The sequence below is a fragment of the Procambarus clarkii genome, chromosome 35, assembly GCF_040958095.1.
Source record: "Procambarus clarkii isolate CNS0578487 chromosome 35, FALCON_Pclarkii_2.0, whole genome shotgun sequence".
NCBI classification, from domain to species: domain Eukaryota; kingdom Metazoa; phylum Arthropoda; class Malacostraca; order Decapoda; family Cambaridae; genus Procambarus; species Procambarus clarkii.
In genome coordinates, this window is record NC_091184.1 from 28,634,213 (window position 1) to 28,654,096 (window position 19,884).

Consider the following 19,884-nt stretch of genomic DNA (forward strand, 5'->3'; position numbering starts at 1 on the left):
TGAGTTCTAAGAAGTCCTATTCCTAATGTGATATGTACATAATTGTCCAACAAAGATTGTTTTTTAATTGATCAATTCAAAATGGGTCCAAATTGAACAAACCATTACATACTAATATTCATGTTGTATGGCTTTGGAAGCTTGCCATAGTAAAGCTCAATGTACATATTATCACCACTTGCACATTAAAGCTAATTACAGGCAACGTATGATTTAAATTTGTTGAGAATTTTGTGGACATCAGTGTATAAAATTTTACAATATACAGTACAAATAAAATTAAGAAAGTAAACAAAATAATAATAATTCCAGGTTGTTGTTGTTGTTGTTGTTTTAGATTCAGCTACTCAGAGCAAAATTTCCAAGCAGCACGGGCTGTGGTGAGTCCGTCATTTAATATGATATTGCAAGATTCATTGTGGGGGTAGAATTGGTACAGTGTTAGGTGGCACTCTTTTTTTTTATGGCAATCCTGACCCCTTATGTTGGGCACACACCTAACAATAATTACTATTTCGTAAATAACAAATATTTGAGTGACTAAGAATTTACAGTTACAAGATAAATAATAAAATTCTTATTTCAGACTCGGGATCGTCTCCTATATGGCAGTCTAGAAGTATCCTCAACCTTTGTTAAGATGGAGAACCCTAAACGGGCCTTGTGCAAAGGTTTTTCATCTGTTCAGGACTTCAAAAATGGAGAACTAGATGTAAGAAACTTGAGAAAGACCTTCCCTAAGGGCATTCAGTGCCTCAGAATAGCCATTGGCACCAAGCAGAAGTCATGGGTGGCCATCACAGAGGTGGCTGTCTTCACCGAGGAGGACCACGCAGGAGAATCTAAGTCGACACTAATCTCTGCCACTCTTGAAGTCCATCAGAGCAAGGACAAAGTAAAGTGACTCAGTAATCAGTTTCAAGACTTTCAGAAATTCTAGTCTAAAACACTGACATTACAGTGAGTTGGTCATGGTTTTGAGCCTTCTTAAAGACACCAGACTGAGACTGCTGTAAATTTAGTGGCCTGGTGATTGTTTTAATACTTTCCAGGTTTCCCAGAGCAAGACTGTTGACCTTGACCTACTAGAAACACTAAAGCAAGGTCAACTCCTATTATTTCTTACTAGGTATGAATACTGTATTAGACTAAGACCGTGAATACGGAGATACAATTGTTATTAATTTACGGGTGATGGCGCTCCTAGGATTGGATGCACTTGCCAAGATATATAATTGTAAAATTTGACAGATGCCACTTAACTTTATCAGTCATGAAGAGATAACGAAAAGCTGGTAACAAAAAAAATCACAGTTAATGACTTTGCAACGTTTTCTTTAAATGTGAGTCATGGAAGTAAGAGGTTTAGGAGAAAAATATATTTAATCTATTTTGACAGGTCATTGCTAGTATTTTTATATCAAAATAAAAATATAACTGGTTTTGTTGACTTAGGAAAAGTTGAAACATTTTTAAAACAATAATAAACTATTTAATGGTGATGAAGACGTCCAGTGTAAATTTAACACCCTTAAATTTTCGCTCAATGAACACGTGAGTATGTTAAGGTAGAATAAACACTGAAACTTATTTTGGCAAAAAATGTTAATTATAAATTTCATAAAAACTGCAAACTATTGTAAGTATACTCAGTAAGAGTATTTAGTAAACATGTTAGTAATGTTGTAATTATAGAAAACAGCAAAAAGTGATGTATAAAATAGCAAGGACAATATGTTGTTTTAAAATATATCATAGGGGTCCTATAGCATAGGACAATACAGTATGTTGTCCTAAAAGATATTATATGGGACCTGTAGCAAAGGACAGTATGGTATCTAAAAAGATATTACAGTATATGGGTTCTGTAGCACAGGACAGCATGGTGTCAAAGAAAAAATATATACGAGTCCTGTAGCATACTGGTCTGTGTCTTCGGCTCACAATTGAGGAACTTTGGTTCAATTACACACAGAAATCACAATTGCATGATGCATCAAATGAACAAATCCGCAAGGGCTGTGACAAGGATGTGTGTAATGAAGTAAGGGCGAAGAGGTAGAACAGCCTATTGACATAGCTCGAGTGCATGGGGGGAGTTGTGTAAAACCCTGGTTTGTGCCTCGGAGAGGCTGCAGGATCCAGTAAGTTCGGTAGAACTTCGGTTTCAACTCCTTTTGACCATGTCGTAGCTCAGTCAATCAAGGCAGCGTCTGGGATGCTCTCGGACGCAGGTTCGAATCCTCGTCACGGCCCTAGTGGATTTGTTCACTTTGGTTCAATCCCTGTGCTGGACAGAAGCAGTTTGGTTTGTGTTCAGCTGCCAGTTAAACACATACCTGGGAGTTAGACAGTTACTGTGGGTTGCATCCTGGAAATGCTCAGTATGGCTAATTTAGAATATTTTACAATTTTAACCTTAATCCAGTATAACTGAACATCTATGCAAGCAAATAGGGAACCTTGTTGTAAAGCTTCATTTAAAATTTTGAGCCTAAAAAGAAGCATTGGAAATTGTTAACAAAACATACTTTTAACACAAACAAACAAAATTTTTTTTAATAGCGTGCAGATAATAAGCAAGTAAAAATGAAAACATTACTTGTAACACTAAATAATAAATACATATAGTAGCTATAATAGAGTACTCTCAATTGAAAACTCTGTTGTATGAGTATATTTACATATAAAATAAATGTTTCTTCTGCGTATGAGAAACAATATCATTAAATGGCAATATGTAATTAATGTACATAAGAGCTGAACGGGTCTCTGAAAAGATCCTAAACAGTCTTTTTATCAATCAAAAAAAGTAAAAATATATGAGTAGTGTTATGACAAAAAATGGTAAATCAATCATTAAAATATTCCCTTAAATTTACTCTGGTTTATAAATACTATACAGTACATTTGTGCTCTGGATTATATATTTGGAAAAGTCTTTGATTTGCCAAAAAAAATCCTAGGACAGACATTAAGAGTCATGCAATGCCATTATTCATAATTCCTCCATAAATTCATAATTTACTGAACACGTTTGAGTATCAATACATACAGAAGTGGAGTGAATTATGCAATCAATTTTGTGATTATGTTCCAGTGACTAATATCATATATGACTATGGTTGTTTACCTGTGGACGAGATACCATTATACAGCACTCAAACATTTATGTAGGTATCTTGCATCATTATATATTAGATACTTTTTATGTACTTATATTGAGATCATATACCTTCTTCTATAGACAAAATATATACTTGTGCAAGGTCCACTGTACTATTCTTTGTACTTATTGGTTCTTCAGCATTTTAGCCTCTTGAGCCACCAGACATTAAATGCTAGCTAGACTTGACCCACCAGGCAGTGTCAAGTACCAGCTAGACTTGACCCACCAGACAGTGTCAAGTCCCAGCTAGACTTGACCCACCAGGCAGTGTCAAGTGCCAACTAGACTTGACCCACCAGACAGTGTCAAGTCCTAGCTAGACTTGACCCACCAGGCAGTGTCAAGTGCCAGCTAGACTTGACCCACCAGGCAGTGTCAAGTCCTAGCTAGACACGAGCCAGCCATTGGGAGTGGTTTTGCATCCAGCTGTCAACCTTTAGTGCAACTGTATATAGACATAATTAAATTTTAAAAAGACACAACTTTCTGCTTTTGTCTATACTGAAATGTCAGTAATGTCTATACTGAAATGTCAGTATAGTCCCATATGCCAAAGATGTATATAAATAGACAAGTGTCAGTCATTATGTATAAAAATCTCTTCATGAATTCTCACAAATCATACATGTATAGACAACATTGTGGCTAGTCCAAAGTGGGTTATGAAATATAAAGTAATCTTCAAAAGATATTTTACAATGTCATGCTGTAACTTTGAAAATACAGTAGTAGATTTTACTGGCTATACCAAGTTTTTGTCAGATATTTTAACTTTACTTGACTTTTTAATTTTTGTTTAATTTAGTGCTTGGCATAAATTAGCAAAATAGGTTTTTAGCTTAAAAATGTAATTATTCATATATTTGAACCCATTAAAAAATGTTGGCTATAATAATATTATATTTACCATAACTTTATAATGTAAGAATTTCAATAAGTGCTGAATATCACAACCAAATAGCATTAACTGAACATTCAAGGCTTAAGTTTTTTAATTTAATGTTATTTAGCACCCCTTTGTTGACTACTGTATCTTAGTAACTTAGGTCTTTTATCAAATCATTAGCTCTCCTTTAGTTATTACTATGTAGTAAGTTTAATAAAAAATATAATTATAGGTTTATCCGATATTGAATAATATAATCTTTGAATAACAGCTAAAAAAGGTATGTTACTACTGTATTATTATACTGTATATTAATTCTTTATTGTGTCAAATGATTTTTCTTCATTTGTTTTCAGTAACATAATGGTTCATTGGTGGATTATCAGTGTATAGAATTCGGGTAGTCATTGTAAAATTAAAGACAAGTCAACCAAAACTTCTCTTGTCTGCAATCCACCAGTATTAACAGCAAATGTAATCAGCATTATCAGAGCCAGTTCATATACGTCAAGGCATGTTGTAAAATTTAGTCTAGCCATGTTTCATTCAGTCTAGCCATGTTTCATTCAGTCTAGCCATGTTTCATTCAGTCTATCCATATTTCATTCTGTTTAGCCATGTTTCATTTAATCTTGTCATATACAATTCAATCTAGCATTGTTTCATCCACCTGTCTCCATCTCTCTCTCCATCCTTATGTTATGCAATGATCATATACACAAGTTGATATAGCCCATTCAGCCATCATTATGCTCACCCCAGAGATATTGTTCTCAGTCTCTACCTTGGACCTGTCCTAGACACTGTGCTATGTAGCTTTGCAGGCTTAGTGCTTTCTTTCAGTAATTAGTTACTTGTATAGCTCTTGTGTGCACAATCTTATTTTTTTTTTTTAGTATTTTTTCCATATATTGGCAGTCCAGTCAGTACTGCAGTATATTAGATTTTGAAGACATAACTTAGCAATTGAATTTTTCCTTAGGCCATATATATTAACATCTAATAGTCTACTGTGTATGGCAGGTTCAGCTTTAGCACATTAATTAATATCTGTAAGTTGTAGTGCACATTCTACTTTCTTGAAATGTATTATAGAGTATTGTGTATAGTTGCACTGCTTAGCTGTGATTTATCCTCTATATTTTAGCTCATTTATTTATACTCCTCTAGACATGATGTACCACGCTCAAAACATGGTGATCATTGGTACCATTTTGAAAACGTATTAACCATTGGTACCAAGCTCTACACATGATAGCCATTGGTACTAAGCTCTTCCCAGCTTGCAATTCTGCATCAGTCAGGAACCAGCATAATAATCCACTTTATATTTTTGTATATACTGTGGTTTCATTAATATAATTAATATAACTGAAAGTAATAAAGTTTCCTCCAACTAATGATGTCAGGCCTCGAAGGTTGTGTTTCTGTATTACAAAATATGATCAGAAATGAATTTGATTGCCAGCTTTGGTTAATGTTATTTATATTATTGTATTACTATATAAAAATCACGTGTCCAGCATTTTGTCATAGATTAACTTGTTAAATAGTCCCTGTAATCAGTTCCTTGCAGACCTTGCCCAACCACTTGGGCTGGAAGGTAGAGCGACGGTCTCGCTTCATACAGGTCGGCGTTCAATCCCCGGCCATCCAAGTGGTTGGGCACCATTCCTTTCCCCCATCCCATCCCAAATCCTTATCCTGACCCCTTCCAAGTGCTACATAGTCGTCGTGGCTTGGCACTTTCCCCTGATAATTCCCTTTCCTTCCTTGCAGACCTCATTGCCACATGTACCATCTCATTTGTTTCATGTTTTTGCTGTGATAATTATTTTTTAATAATAGTTGTATCATGTAAATTGTTTATCATTTATCCTATTGCATATGAAAAACAGTAACTAAATTTATTGATAATGCATTATAAGCATTGGCTGTTGGCATAGAAAACCTCTGCATATGAGCAATATTGAAGCATCAGTCAACAATGTTGTATACTGCATCACAGTCAGTTAAAAAAGCATGATGATATCCCAGGAAGTTTGAGGACAATGTGGAGATCCTTCACCACCTTGATGGTGCCAGGGTAAGTACCTAGATTATAAGACCATGCTTACAACCCCAAATATTATTTTCATAATGTGGTTCTTGCATCAAAGATTGATTCTCCTGAATTGTAAAAGCAAGTCTCTCAATCTTGCAGCTCTCAAGGCATGGCAAAACCACATTAGAAGAAAATAGTTTGTAATGACAAAATTTAAGATGATCATATGCCAGGGAAGGGAAAGGAATGCCAAGCCATTACAACTACAGTATATAGCACTTGGAAGGGGTCTGGATAAGGATTTGGGATGGGACAGGGGAATGCAATGGTGCCCAGACACTTGGACGGTTGGGGATTGAACGCCTATCTCCATGAAGAGAGACCGTCGCTCTACCGTCCAACCCAAGTGGTTAAAAACTGGACAAGAGAGAAGTCATCTCCATCATTGACTATAGTATGACCAAGCCCCTGGGCAGTTTATATTCAAATGTCTGCAGTATGAACAAGCCACTAGGTGAGAATTTTCCAATAGTGGGAATAAGGTCAATGCCAGATATTCCTGGACCTACATTATCTATTTTTGTTTTGAGGGTGCCATGTGCAATAAAAACATGATATTAGCTCTTGGGTGGGTCATTCAAGAAGTGCTAAATAACATGTGAAAAATTTATGCAACTTTCATTTACTACCTATGGATGTAGTTATTAATTGTAATTGATCTCTCCTTTATCATTAAGGATTATTCAATATAATTATTCCTTAATATTTTATTGTTATGCACTAGTCAATAATTATTTATCATTCATCCTAATTAGCTATTTGATTCATTAAAAGTAATTGCTTATCATTATACTATTTGTTATTATTATTATTTATTATATAATAATAATTTTATTATTTATTAATTTATATAATAAATTAATTTATTATATATTAATTTATTATTTACCATTAAAATAAACAAGTCCCCAATCTGAGCACGTTTTCTTCCAACCTCAGAAAATGGACAATTTAGTACGACAGTTTCTTGACGTTGGGAAACTTTAGGAGGACGGGCTGGATCAGCCCAGTGATCTACATTCCTTGTCATGTTCATCGTATGAACACTCAACCCTTAGGCCATTCCTCCATGGTCTAATTTTATTGTGGTAAATTTTACTGGAAATTATCTACTTAAATTATCTGTTAGATTAAAGACATGTCCGAAACGCTATGCGTGCTAGTGGCTTTACAAGAATGTAAGAACTCTTGTATATATAAATAAAACAATAAAAATTAGAAGAAATAATTGAATTATTATATTATTATTATTATTATTATTATTATTATAATAATAATAATAATAATAATAATAATAATAAAGCGAGTTATTTTCAAAGCGCCTGAGTATGTTGTTGATTTAGGGGCGACGACGACCGAGGGAGCGGTGCGCCCTGGCGTCCCCGTGAAGGGTTTATCGCGAAACAAGACCATCAGGTGAATGATTGTCGCCTGGTTGGGGAGCCCCAAGAGTCCCTCAGGGTGACAAGCACCGGCCCCACCCCACACAGAGAACATTAGCAAAAGCAAAAACTCGGCCCCCAACTAAAACGAAAACTGTCATCCAGTGCCCTCTGGCAGAGCAGAAGCCAGCCGCCCACCACGTCTGAGGGCACACCTTAGTGACCTCACCAGGAGCCCACCAAGATGGGTACTTGGAGAGTGTCTCGGGAGTTCTTCTACTCCCTTAACCAACTCCCGGCCAAGCCGGCGCCAGACACCGTCACCCCGCCGGGAGAACCAGCCAGAAAACGTTCAACATCTATCAACTATCCTGTGACCCCACGGTAATGTATGCGCCAGGCGTTGTAACAATCAATACCGTTGAATAGGAACGCCAAACGGCAGTATCATAATCCAAAATTGCGAAACAGCGTGATCTGGCGGCTCCCCTGGCGGAGGTGGTGTTCAGGGGCCAGATTCACGAAGGTACCTACGAATGTTTTTCTTCTTAGCGCCTTCGTGGCGGCTACGTCGGTATTCACCTTACGTCGTCAATGTTGAACCAGGTGCCCAAGACCCGAGTACAGTGTGACCATCCCGTACCTGACGCAACACACCACCAAGCAAGACCATCGGTTTAGTTGGAGAGTAATAGACAGTCGTACAAGGCACAAATGGCTTTCTAGCCTTGAAAAAACTGCATTAAACACCTGAAGGGTAAGTGAATAGTGTTTCTTAGATGTGTAAGTTTACATATATATGTGCATCACAGTTAATATGTACCTCGGCTGTTGTCTGCTGGTGTAACCTGCAAGCATGCAGCTGTTTGAACTAAACCGCTGCTGTCAGGATCGACCGCTGTACTACATCAGTTAGGAACATTTATAATGCATGAAACACTGATTACCTACCTGTTGAAGATTCTGAGGATTAATATCCCCCACGGCCCGGTCTCTGATCGGGCCTCCTGGTTGCTGGTCTGATCAACCAGGCTGTTAAATGCTGCTGTTCGCAGCTTGACGTATGGGTCACAGCCTGGCTACTTGACACAGGTTAATTAAAGATATTAGACCATTTCAGAACTGGCTAATATTTTTTTCCATTGTAGAATTTCGTTATTGAGGATCAGAGTAAATTTTGTGATTTCGCAAAACTCTTATTATAGTAATATAAATAATATATATGTATATATGTGCACATATGTAGTACATATGTGCCTGCCCCTGTCTCAAGTGATCATTGTGGGGGAAGCATGTTAGCGCGATCATATGCAAGCTGAAATTTCGCTCTTATTACATTTCAAGTGAGACCACATAGTGTAAAAGTGTATTAGCAGTTGGTATAGTTTGACAAACAGGTAAAGTGGTCACAGCTTTCTGATTTCGTCAGACGGAGGCGTCGTCTGCCAGGTTTACAAGTAATTAACATTACTGTGGATTGAGGAAGTTAAATTAGCTTAAGTTCAAGTAGCCTAAAGACCCGATACCAGCGCCTGACCTAACAGAAGCTAAGGCACCTGTGTATGTTCCCTTGGTATACCATACCAACACTATGAAAAAGAAAGGTTCGAACCCTCAAGGTAATGTAAGCGTTTCATCAATGTTTACAAACTGTTCACCCAGCCCACCTGCAGCCAGAAGTGTCTGTGACGCCTCCTCACAGCCTCTCCCCTCATAAACACTTGACTCCTGTTGATGCTGGCACTTGCATGTACACTTACCTACAACTTTCTTATAGTCGTAACTAAATATACAAATCGTTACATTTCTGAATGGGTTAAGCAAGTGTAAGGCAGTGTAAAATTTTACTGAACAGAAAGCTTAAGATTGACTCCATTTAAGAGTTAGCGATATCAGTATGTCATTTACTTTGGAAAAAATCAAGAAACTTTGGCATTGATCCCTGTGGGACTCCGTTATTAACAGCATTCACATCAGATAAGACGCAATCGATGAATATAATGTGCAAGAGTAGCTTATGGGGTCTAATTCTTTAGGGTAATTCAGAAATATAGGCTACTAAGTACGCGTATATGTATGTGTCTATATTCAGTGATGTGTTTGAGAATATATTAAACGGATTTTTTTTAGAACTGTATAAAATGCTTTCTGACAATCCAACTAGACACAAATCGACCCATTCTGCCATTTCCTGCATTATCTCTGATGCTGTGTGATAAACTCCAATAGGTTCATTAAGCAGGACGCGTGACTGAAGCTATGGTGGTGTTAGTAAACAAGGTCTTCACCCTTTAGATGATTTTGTGCGTGTTAGACCATTCTGGCTCGAATAAGAACGTGTTTGGTCGTGTTCATCGTGCTGTGGCGGCCTGTGTGTATCGCCTGAGAGTGGATCAGTGAGTTGCCCAGGCCCCAAGTTGTTTTCTTTCCTTGAGTACGACGGACTGGTTCATTAACTGACTATGTAAACAAGCCGGGTTCAGCTGAGTGCCTGTGTATTTCTGAATGTTTTCGCGTGTGTGTGTGTGTTGTGTTGTGTGTATACAGAAAGAAAATGAGGATATACATCCCATCAGCACCACGGGAAGGTTGTTGGATTTCTCTGATACTGATACAACAAACAGAATATTATTCAATATCAGATCTATCAGCATGCTCTTTCGTGTTGTCTTGGCACAGTGTCACAGATGTTACGAAATAATAATAAATGTTGATACACGAGCAATATAGTACAAAACAATGATCAGTGTTTTTGTGATCATTGTTCCATATATATATATATATAATATATATATATATATTATATATATATATATATATATATATATATATATATATATAATATTATTATTATTATTATTATTAGAAAGATTATTTTAAGTGTCAGAGTAATTAACAAATGGAATACATTAGGCAGTGATGTGGTGGAGGCAGACTCTATACACAGTTTCAAATACAGATATGATAGAGCCCAGTAGCCTCGGGAACCTGTACCCAAATATATTGACAGTTGAGAGGCGGGACCAAAGAGCCGAAGCTCAACTCCTGCAAGCACAACTAGGTGAAGACACACATTTACCTCTTTCCCCACTTGATCCTGGGGAAATACTCTCTCTCCTTTCCCTGCCTCTCCCTCCTCCCCCCTTCTCTTCCGAGCCTACCTCGAGCCCTCCTCCATCCACTCTCCCTCCCTCACCTGTCGCCATCATTAATACAGAAGGGAGAGTCTCGCTGAGTTATAAACACAGATGCGACGCGGGGGAGTAAAGTCAATCTAATGGGAGGGAGGGAGAGGGGTGAGGATGATTGATGGGAAGGGGGAGGGAGAGTGGTGATGAATATAGAGAAGAGAAAATAGTAGGTGTAGAATGTGTATAGAAGATGGAGGAGAGAAAATGAAACAGGAGAGTTGGTAGAGATTCTTAAGAAGGGAGAGAACGAGGGATCACATACATGTAATCTCTTGTTTATGGTTCCAAGGTCTAGTTTTAGCTCCTGAGTCCCACCTTTCCAGCTGTTGATCGCTGCGAATCCTAACTCTCAAGTTTCTCTCCATGTCTGTTTAGGAAACTGTAATAAATTGGCTTCAGTTATCTTTCTTTGGTCCTCCGCTTGCTCGCTATCTTCAACCCTGATGAATATCTCTCGAGCATCTCTTAGACAACATCTCGACTCCAGCCTCCACTTGTATCTCTTTTCTACTCTCCAATATTTGGGAACTTTGAAATCTCTGCCATTACATGTAGGAATTTTATAAGTCGTGGTCATGTCACATGTATCTCCCCCTCCCGCTCGCTCTCTCTCTCTCTCTCTCTCTCTCTCTCTCTCTCTCTCTCTCTCTCTCTCTCTCTCTCTCTCTCTCTCTCTCTCTCTCTCTCTCTCTCTCTTTTTTTCTCTTTCTCTTTTTCTCTCACCATTTCTCACTTACTCTTTCTCTATCTTTCTGTCACACACACACACCAGGGAATGGGCGCCCTCCGTACTGAGTTAGTAGAGAACGTGAGCGGAATTCCAACCTACTAAATATTCAACCCATTATGTATTTTTTCCAGAGGACACACTGCGTCTAGGCAGCATGCTCGCTGTAGGAAGTTTGAGACACGTGTAGTGTATTGATCATTCACTACACTTGTATATACTAGAAGGAAAAAAATAATCTGTTACTAGACGAAGAACTATAATGATTAAATCAATTATTAACTCTGTAATAATCAGGATTAATTACTATAACTGACTCACCGCTGATATAAACTGCCTTGTGTAAAGACCTTGTGGGCCACTCCTTGAACCACTTGTGATATAGAGAGACTATTGATGTGTGTATATGTAGTTGGTTAAAAGTGTCCGCAATGCTGTTCAGGCAGTCGATGCGTCTGACAATCTTGTTTGTATCAGCATCGAGTTGGGTGATCAGGTTACCGAAATTCATGGGTTTTAGGAGAGTAAAACACAAAAAGGAATGACTATATGGTGTGTGTGTGTGTGTGTGTGTGTGTGTGTGTGTGTGTGTGTGTGTGTGTGTGTGTGTGTGTGTGTGTGTGTGTGTGTGTGTGTGTTGGACCAGGTGGAGCCAGGTTGGGCCCCCAGCAACCATTTCGTCCTAAGACAACACACCAAGACAGCACTTTACCACCTCTAACAAGTCTTTGGGCGGGTCGTAGGTGGCGAAGAGTCACGCCCACGCCCCTCCGACACGCCCGCGCCCTCCCCCGACACGCCCACCATCCCGAGAAGACACCCATGGAGGGCGGTAACAGGTCGTAACACAGCCATACTACCCCATTACGTCCCCACTAACTGTCCACTGTATACTTTTCAACATTTCCGTATTTCAGTTCCTGATATATAAGTGTGTCACTCTTGGCATCGTGTGCAGGCAACTTTAACAATAGCTGGATGGGTTGGCAGCATGTTTTATGTATTGAAAGAAACAGTACATAGCTTGTACTCTGTTGCGTTTCCTGGTGGATGTGAAATTTCACTTAATGAACACTAAGATAAATCACGCAGTCCAGGATTTTGATCATCTGATGGGTAGTTAGTTCACTTGATTACTTATGCAAAAGTAGCTACAATAATTTGTCTAAATTTTAGTGAATAATCCACTGATTTTATAATGATGTAATATGAATGTTTCTTTGATATTCTTCGGTATACTATCTCACGTTCGATCCCCGGGAGGAATAGAGACGGTTTGGCACGTTTCCTTTCACCTGAAACCTCTGCTCACTTAGCAGTAAAATAGGTACCCTGGAGTTAGGCAACTATTGTGGACTCCAGCATGTAAAAGGTCAGATGTTGACATTGTGAGGACCTCAATAAGCCTAAGTACAGACTTCCCTACAACGGGAAATATATTATCTCTTCTATCAGGGAAGATGTTAAACAAAAGCTGGGAGCAGAGGCTGTGGAAGCCACCTCGACGACTCACAACTTCAGAGGAAGAACGAAATATTACTTGAACTTGGGGAAGTATATAGTAACTACAAGGCTGGGGCCCAAGAGCTTGATATCACATGTCGTAAGCGTAGCCATGTAAACACACACACACACACACACACACACACACACACACACACACACACACACACACACACACACACACACACACACACACACACACACACACGTAAGGTACGTATAGTCTCCCCGTAATGGGACGTGAACATCAGTCTTGTGTCTCCGAGCGAGGAGTGATTGGCAGGCGGCTGTGGCATTTAATATTATTTTGGGCAAGGATAGTGAGTGCGCCGTCTGAGGGTTATGCTCGCTAAACTTACGCACGCCAGGTGTGTAGGCTCGTCTCGTTGTGCTGCTCAGACACCAACATTATAAGTGAGTTGCTGGTTGCTCAGCAGCCTATTGTAGTGGCCTTAATAACCCTCCAGAGGTTGATATATAGGCCTTAAGCCCAACACCAAACCGTGCGTCATAATTAGTGTTCCAATTCTTTGTTTACATTTCTTGTGATTCAAATTTGGGGGAGCTTTTGGAAATTAAACATATAATGTATCCAAATACAGTATTTTGAAGTCAACATCTATCTAGAGATCATATTTATAAATACTTTTCCTGGGATTAGCTATGAACGTTTGTCATATACCGTAACTGAAAACATTCCTCGTCGTCAATTTATGAGAAATGAGCCTCCTTCACCCTCTTCACTCTTTGGGCTTCATGCTACTCACATTTTTAAAGGGGAATATTGTCGAGTTCCCCACTTCTTGCTGATGATGTATTAACAGTCTCTCTCTCTCTCTCTCTCTCTCTCTCTCTCTCTCTCTCTCTCTCTCTCTCTCTCTCTCTCTCTCTCTCTCTCTCTCTCTCTCTCTCTCTCTCTCGTCAGAAAGATCGTCTTTAATATTAAAGTCGTGCATAAGTTAAATAGATAAACTAAGAAGCAATTGAAGCTAACTCAATGCACAATTTTAAACGCAAATTTGATAAAAACGTGGTACAATAACAGTCAATAAATCAGAGAACGTTTGGAAGACGGGACTAGGCGTCGAGCTCGTCCTACCGAACACGTCTAGCCTAGTTCATGTAGGTGAGTTCAGACAAACGAATCTCGCCTGCGTCCATTATTACGTCTACGGAAGGCATCGGAAACCACTCCCAGTTTTTATATCCTGGTCGAACGAACACATTTGAGAGTAGCAAAAGGGCCGTCGAGGCCTCTGGCGTGCGCCCCTGGAAATTTACGGTATGATGGTATTAGGCGCTCTGGAGTAGAGGTATTGGAACTATAGGTGAGGAAATCGATAGCGTTTAGCCTGTTTTTTCAGCACGTTGTGTCGTGTTCCTCATATAACTATGACCCGACTAGGATTCGAACTTGCATTACCATGGCTCTCCCACTAGTGATTTTCGTTATTTTCAAATATTTCTTTTCAAATTGGTCTATCCTAATTAGTATTTTATTATATTAAGAACATGAATTATTGACTTATTTATCTAGGGCTGGGTTAGGTTAGGTTAGATAAGTTTGATCAAATTTCTTTGTTAGTTTTAATTCAAAGCTTTCCATTACATTATAATCGGTTTATCATATATGTAAAGTTCACTCTGATTGCTGGGGATTCGAACTAGTAGCGGTGTGTTGTCTATAGAGGGGTGGGAACAGGTGAAGGTATTAAGACATAGGAGAATAGAGAGAAATAGAAGTAATCTGTAAAATAAACGGATGTCTATAAACGAGAGAAAGTGAGCAAGGAGAGAGAGAGAGAGATAAAGATAATAATGAATGGAAGAGTAACGAAGCACGCGCAAGAAGAGTGGCAGGAACAAGCGGGTAGAGGTAAAGATGAGAAAGGGAAGGAAGGGGTAGGAGAGGGAGGGGAAAGAGCTATAAGCACTAATCCCCTGAAGCTCAACACCGCCACAGGCTCCTGTCGGGAAAGACATAGAAAATGGAAACATCTCACCACCTGCTTAACTCGAATTCTTACTAACCTAACCTAACCTTCCTCGATCTCATTACCTCTTCCTGGTACTACAAATTAGCACATAAATTCAATTTAACCTCAAATTATCAATATAAAACGTGATACAATTTAAATAACCTTATGAGAATGCTACAAACCTGAGATCAAGTTATCCAGGTTGCACTGTGGGGTCGCCATGACAACGGTGGGGAGATCTGTTATGTGTTAGTTTCTTAATCTCTCTCTTGTTGACTTTATTTCCGGGATACTTCTTACTTACGATGGGGTCTCGCTTATTTTATATTGATGATTTTCGACCTTTCTATGCATTAAGTCATATTGATTTTTTAAGCTGTTGATTATGAAATATTTAGATTCTGTATACAATTTGTAGTTCTAATCTAAAAGGTAAACAAGAATGATGGCGGGTCAGGCAAAATAACTTTTTTGGACTATTGGAATACTGAAAGATATCAATAAAAAGTAACAACTTAACCCCTCCTAGACCTAAGATAAACAGTCATAGTCACAAAACCTAATATGAGTATTATCCTAAGTTTACAGTAATACACACCAGTGTTACAAAGCCCTAGGAGAAGTTTGGGTTGATTTATGCAACTTTTCTCAGGCTCGGTATAAAATCAATACTTATATCAAGTGTGGAATACTTTTGAGTGCGAAAGTTCACGTGTTTTCCACTACAGTCGGAGACCGAAAGCCTATTGGGGGAATCTTGTATTCCCCGGGATGCAATCCTCAACTCTTGCCTAACTCCCGGGTACTTATTTATTATTAGGTGAACAAAAACATCAGGTGAAAGGAAAAACGTTGGCTAAACGTCTCAGTCCCAGTTCCGTAATTACTTACTTTCTCCGATGGCTACCTTGGATGAATTGGTCTTAATATTTACCCACAAGCTTAACCTTGTACGAAATATGATGTGGATGACTGCAACGTCCACTAAAAGACTGTCTTTAAAGTACGACTGGAAAGTCTTAGATAAGTCTAGATGATGTTCTTTAAACTATTGTGTTGTGGATATTATTCCTTTTGGTGGCTGATATATTTCTAAGTTAAATCACTTGACTTTTAAGATCACAAATGTGGTAGTTTAAAGACCATATGAGAGAGTGGTAGTTTAAAGACCATATAAGAGAGTGGTAGTTTAAAGACCATATAAGAGAGTGGTAGTTTAAAGACCATATAAGAGAGTGGTAGTTTATAGACCATATGAGAGAGTGGTAGTTTAAAGACCATATAAGAGAGTGGTAGTTTAAAGACCATATAAGAGAGTGGTAGTTTAAAGACCATATAAGAGAGTGGTAGTTTAAAGACCATATAAGAGAGTGGTAGTTTAAAGACCATATAAGAGTGTAGTAGTTTAAAAGACCATGAACGAATGTGGTAGTTACTGGTCTATCCATCACCAAGTGGTTACCAGTTGTTTGCTCACTCGAGAAGAGCTTTTAACAGCTGGATAAACACTTGATTTTTTTGTCTGCGCGGGATATCGAACCAGGGTCAGTAGATTAGCAACCGTGTTAAGTCAGACGGCAACCACAGTTACATTATAATTTAAAATAATTGAGAAACATGTTTTATGAAAAATAAATTAACGAAGCTTATTCAATTTTTTTTAATATTAGGTGTAATCAAGCTTTAATAATGATGATGAATATATGATGTTTTCACTGTAGTATTTTATTGATGAGTCTTTTTCTGTAAGCTGTACTAAAAATAAGGCTTTCATTGTAATGCTTTACTGAAGCATTAGAGGGAAAAAGCCTCATCTTGAGTAAAAGTGAAGTACGTTAGTACAATGCTTTCACTCATTTAGTAATGAATGAAATGTTATTACATAAATTGATTTTCATTTCTTAAGGAACTGAATAATATTACCTGAAACTTAATGTAGTGAATGATGGAATGATGTTGAATGATACTTTTAGAAACTTTTTCTTTTGGATACGAATGATATTTTTTGATTATATGTAAACTAATTACATGTGGGTATGTTTGTGGACTATTTTTGTAATATTATTCAATTTTCATGTTATTTAAAATATTGTTTTTGAATTAATTGGGATTTTTTGTATCTCAAAGAACAACATGAATTGGGATAGAAAAGAAACGGGTGGGAACGGGAGAGAGAGAGAGAGGGTCTGTAAGAGGCACTGAATCGAGGCGGAAACATATGCAGAGGGAGAGGAGGTGGAAGAGGAAGAAAGGAAGGGAGGGGAAGGGCAAGAAGAGGGAGAGGAAGAGAGGGAGAAGGGGATAATGTTTTGTTAAAAACTCTCTCCCGGCTCTGACGTGATCGTTCTGGCAGCTGGGTTAGTAGACACACACACACACACACACACACACACACACACACACACACACACACACACACACACACACACACACACACACACACACACACACACACACACACATGAATACAAGGGATTAACAACGTGGCTATAAATATTTTGCTAAACTATGTCCCCAGATTAGAACACGAAACGATAGCTTCAATGACGTTTGATAAGTTTGTATCTATAAAACAATATAGCCAAACATTGTTTCAGATATAAGGTTTTGATCAGTGGAACAAGTTACCAAAAATACTAAACAAATTCTAGCATCGACCCCCCCCCCCCCTCTCTCTCTCTCTCTCTCTCTCTCTCTCTCTCTCTCTCTCTCTCTCTCTCTCTCTCTCTCTCTCTCTCTCTCTCTCTCTCTCTCTCTCTCTCTCTCTTCCTGCAGATTAAATTATATGCTTATTGCTCTCTTCTCCGAGTCTGCGACCTGAGATGACTGAGCAGTGAGAAAGTGTAGAAGGAGTTAGATAGAGGCAACATATATGATCATTAGAGGCACTATTTAGACATGATACGAAATGTTTAGCGTGAACAACAGTAGGTCAAGAGGACATTAGGATTAACAAGATGCTCATATGAGCCCTTGTGGTGTAAAGAAGCTTATCGGGGGGGGGGGGGGGGATAGAAATAGCCTAAGCTACTCTATCCCTTTGAGATGTAATTTTTTTTCTTGTCTCAATAAACTTACTTGAACTTGAACTTGAAGAAGCTCATCTTCAGTATATTAGTTAGCAAGTGAAAAGAACCAAAGGGGGAAGCAGTTGAGGCTAATTGTAATAATAATTATGAACAAATCCACAAGGACCGTATAAGGAGCATTTGAGAACATCCCGTGCGGAGGTTCGAACCGTTCCCAGACACACGCGGTAGCGACTAAACCACGACATGGTAAAAAGAGGATTGAAACCTGGAGTTCTACTGAGCTCACAAGGGTTTTCTGAGGTTTCCACTGAAGCCGGGAACAGTCTGACTCTGTCATCCAGGAATTTTTGAACAAAAAAAGTTTTTGTTACAAGAAACAAAAAAAAACAAACATAAATATTCCTAGGCCTAGTATAGCACACACATGTACTATATTAGGCCTCAGGTATCGTGTATTAGGCCTAGGAAGGTTAGGTTAGGTTAGGTTAGGTTAGGTTAGGTTAGGTTAGGTTAGGTTAGGTTAGGTTAGTTTGTCTTCAAGTTCAAGTATGTTTATTGAGACAAGAAAAACAATACATCTCAAAGGAATAGAGTAGGTTAGGCTATTTCTACACCCCTCTAGTTTTGTCTTTGCAACATAGAAAATCTTTTCCGGTTTGTCTAAATGCAATAGCACCGATTTGTACTTTCTAAATGCGTTGTACGTCAGTATACGTACTATGGTCCTCATCGTTACTATAAGTACCACCGAAGCAGGAGGCTGGGTTGTGATAAAGACGGTACTGGTGGTGGTGGTGGTGACCATGTTGGAGCACTATGTCGGGGACGGTGTGGGTTTATGTCAATTAGATTTAGTTAAGAGTGGTCGTCCTGCTCGTTAGTGCCTTGATGACTCGCTCTTGCCCACTATCCGGATTGGTAGGCTGGCTGGCTGGCTGGCTGGCTGGGGGGTAGTTGGCTGGCTGGCTGGCTGGGGGGTGGTTGGCTGGCTGGCTGGCTGGGGGGTTGGTTGGCTGATGACTGGCTAGATGGCTGGCTGATGACCGGTTGGCTGGATGGCTGGCTGATGACCGGTTGGCTGGTTGGCTGATGACTGGCTGGCTGGCTGGGGGGTGGTTGGCTGGCTGGGTGGTTGGCTGATGACTGGCTGGCTGATGACCGGCTGGGTGGCTGGATGATTGGCTGATGACTAGCTGGCGGGCTGGTTGGCTAATGACTGGCTGGCTGGCTAATGGCTCGTTGGTGTTGGTGTCTGGTTGTTGACTGGTTGCACTGGTGAGAGACAGAGAGAGAGGAAGTGATGGAACAAGGAAACCTCCACCACCTTGTTTTTCTCAGTAATTTAATCTCACATTGTTAGTGCCAGAAAAATGGCGGTCACTCTTCCTTGTAATGCTATTATCTCCCTATACCAGACGCATTTTCCATCTCTCTCTCTCTCTCTCTCTCTCTCTCTCTCTCTCTCTCTCTCTCTCTCTCTCTCTCTCTCTCTCTCTCTCTCTCTCTCTCTCTCTCTCTCTCTCTCTCTCTCTCTCTCTCTCTCTCTCTCTCTCTCTCTCTCTCTCTCTCTCTCTCTCTCTCTCTCTCTCTAACACACTTAGTTGTATTAGTTGAGAGACGGGACCAAAGAGCCGGAGCTCAACCCCCGCAAGTACAATTAGTTGAGTACACACACAAAAACATACACATGTTCCCGGGAGGAATGACTGAAGCAGGCCAGACTTGAACTAACATAAGGGCGCCCGTATCTCCGAGCAAGCAGTTGACGTGAGAAACCTCAGCCACAATAATGCGGGAATACTTTAGTTTAACTTGTTTATTGTGGACCCATCAGTCCAGGCTGATGTTGAGTGATCGTCTCGGTTGCCACTTGCTGTACGGCCCTTAACGGCCTCATATATGTTAGTTGGG

General features: G+C 39.2%; 1 protein-coding gene across 2 annotated transcripts in view; it reads left to right on the forward strand.

The window, feature by feature from the left end:
• LOC123768461 (alpha-1,6-mannosyl-glycoprotein 4-beta-N-acetylglucosaminyltransferase) overlaps nt 1–5,917 on the forward strand; it is a 63,940-nt gene extending 58,023 nt beyond the window's left edge. For both annotated transcript variants that reach the window (XM_069336221.1, XM_069336220.1), the window contains exon 9: nt 587–5,917. In XM_069336221.1, the coding sequence (XP_069192322.1) occupies nt 587–904 (318 nt within the window). In that variant the 3' untranslated portion in view covers nt 905–5,917. The remainder of the gene's footprint in view (nt 1–586) is intronic.
• The last annotated feature ends 13,967 nt before the right edge of the window (nt 5,918–19,884 follow it).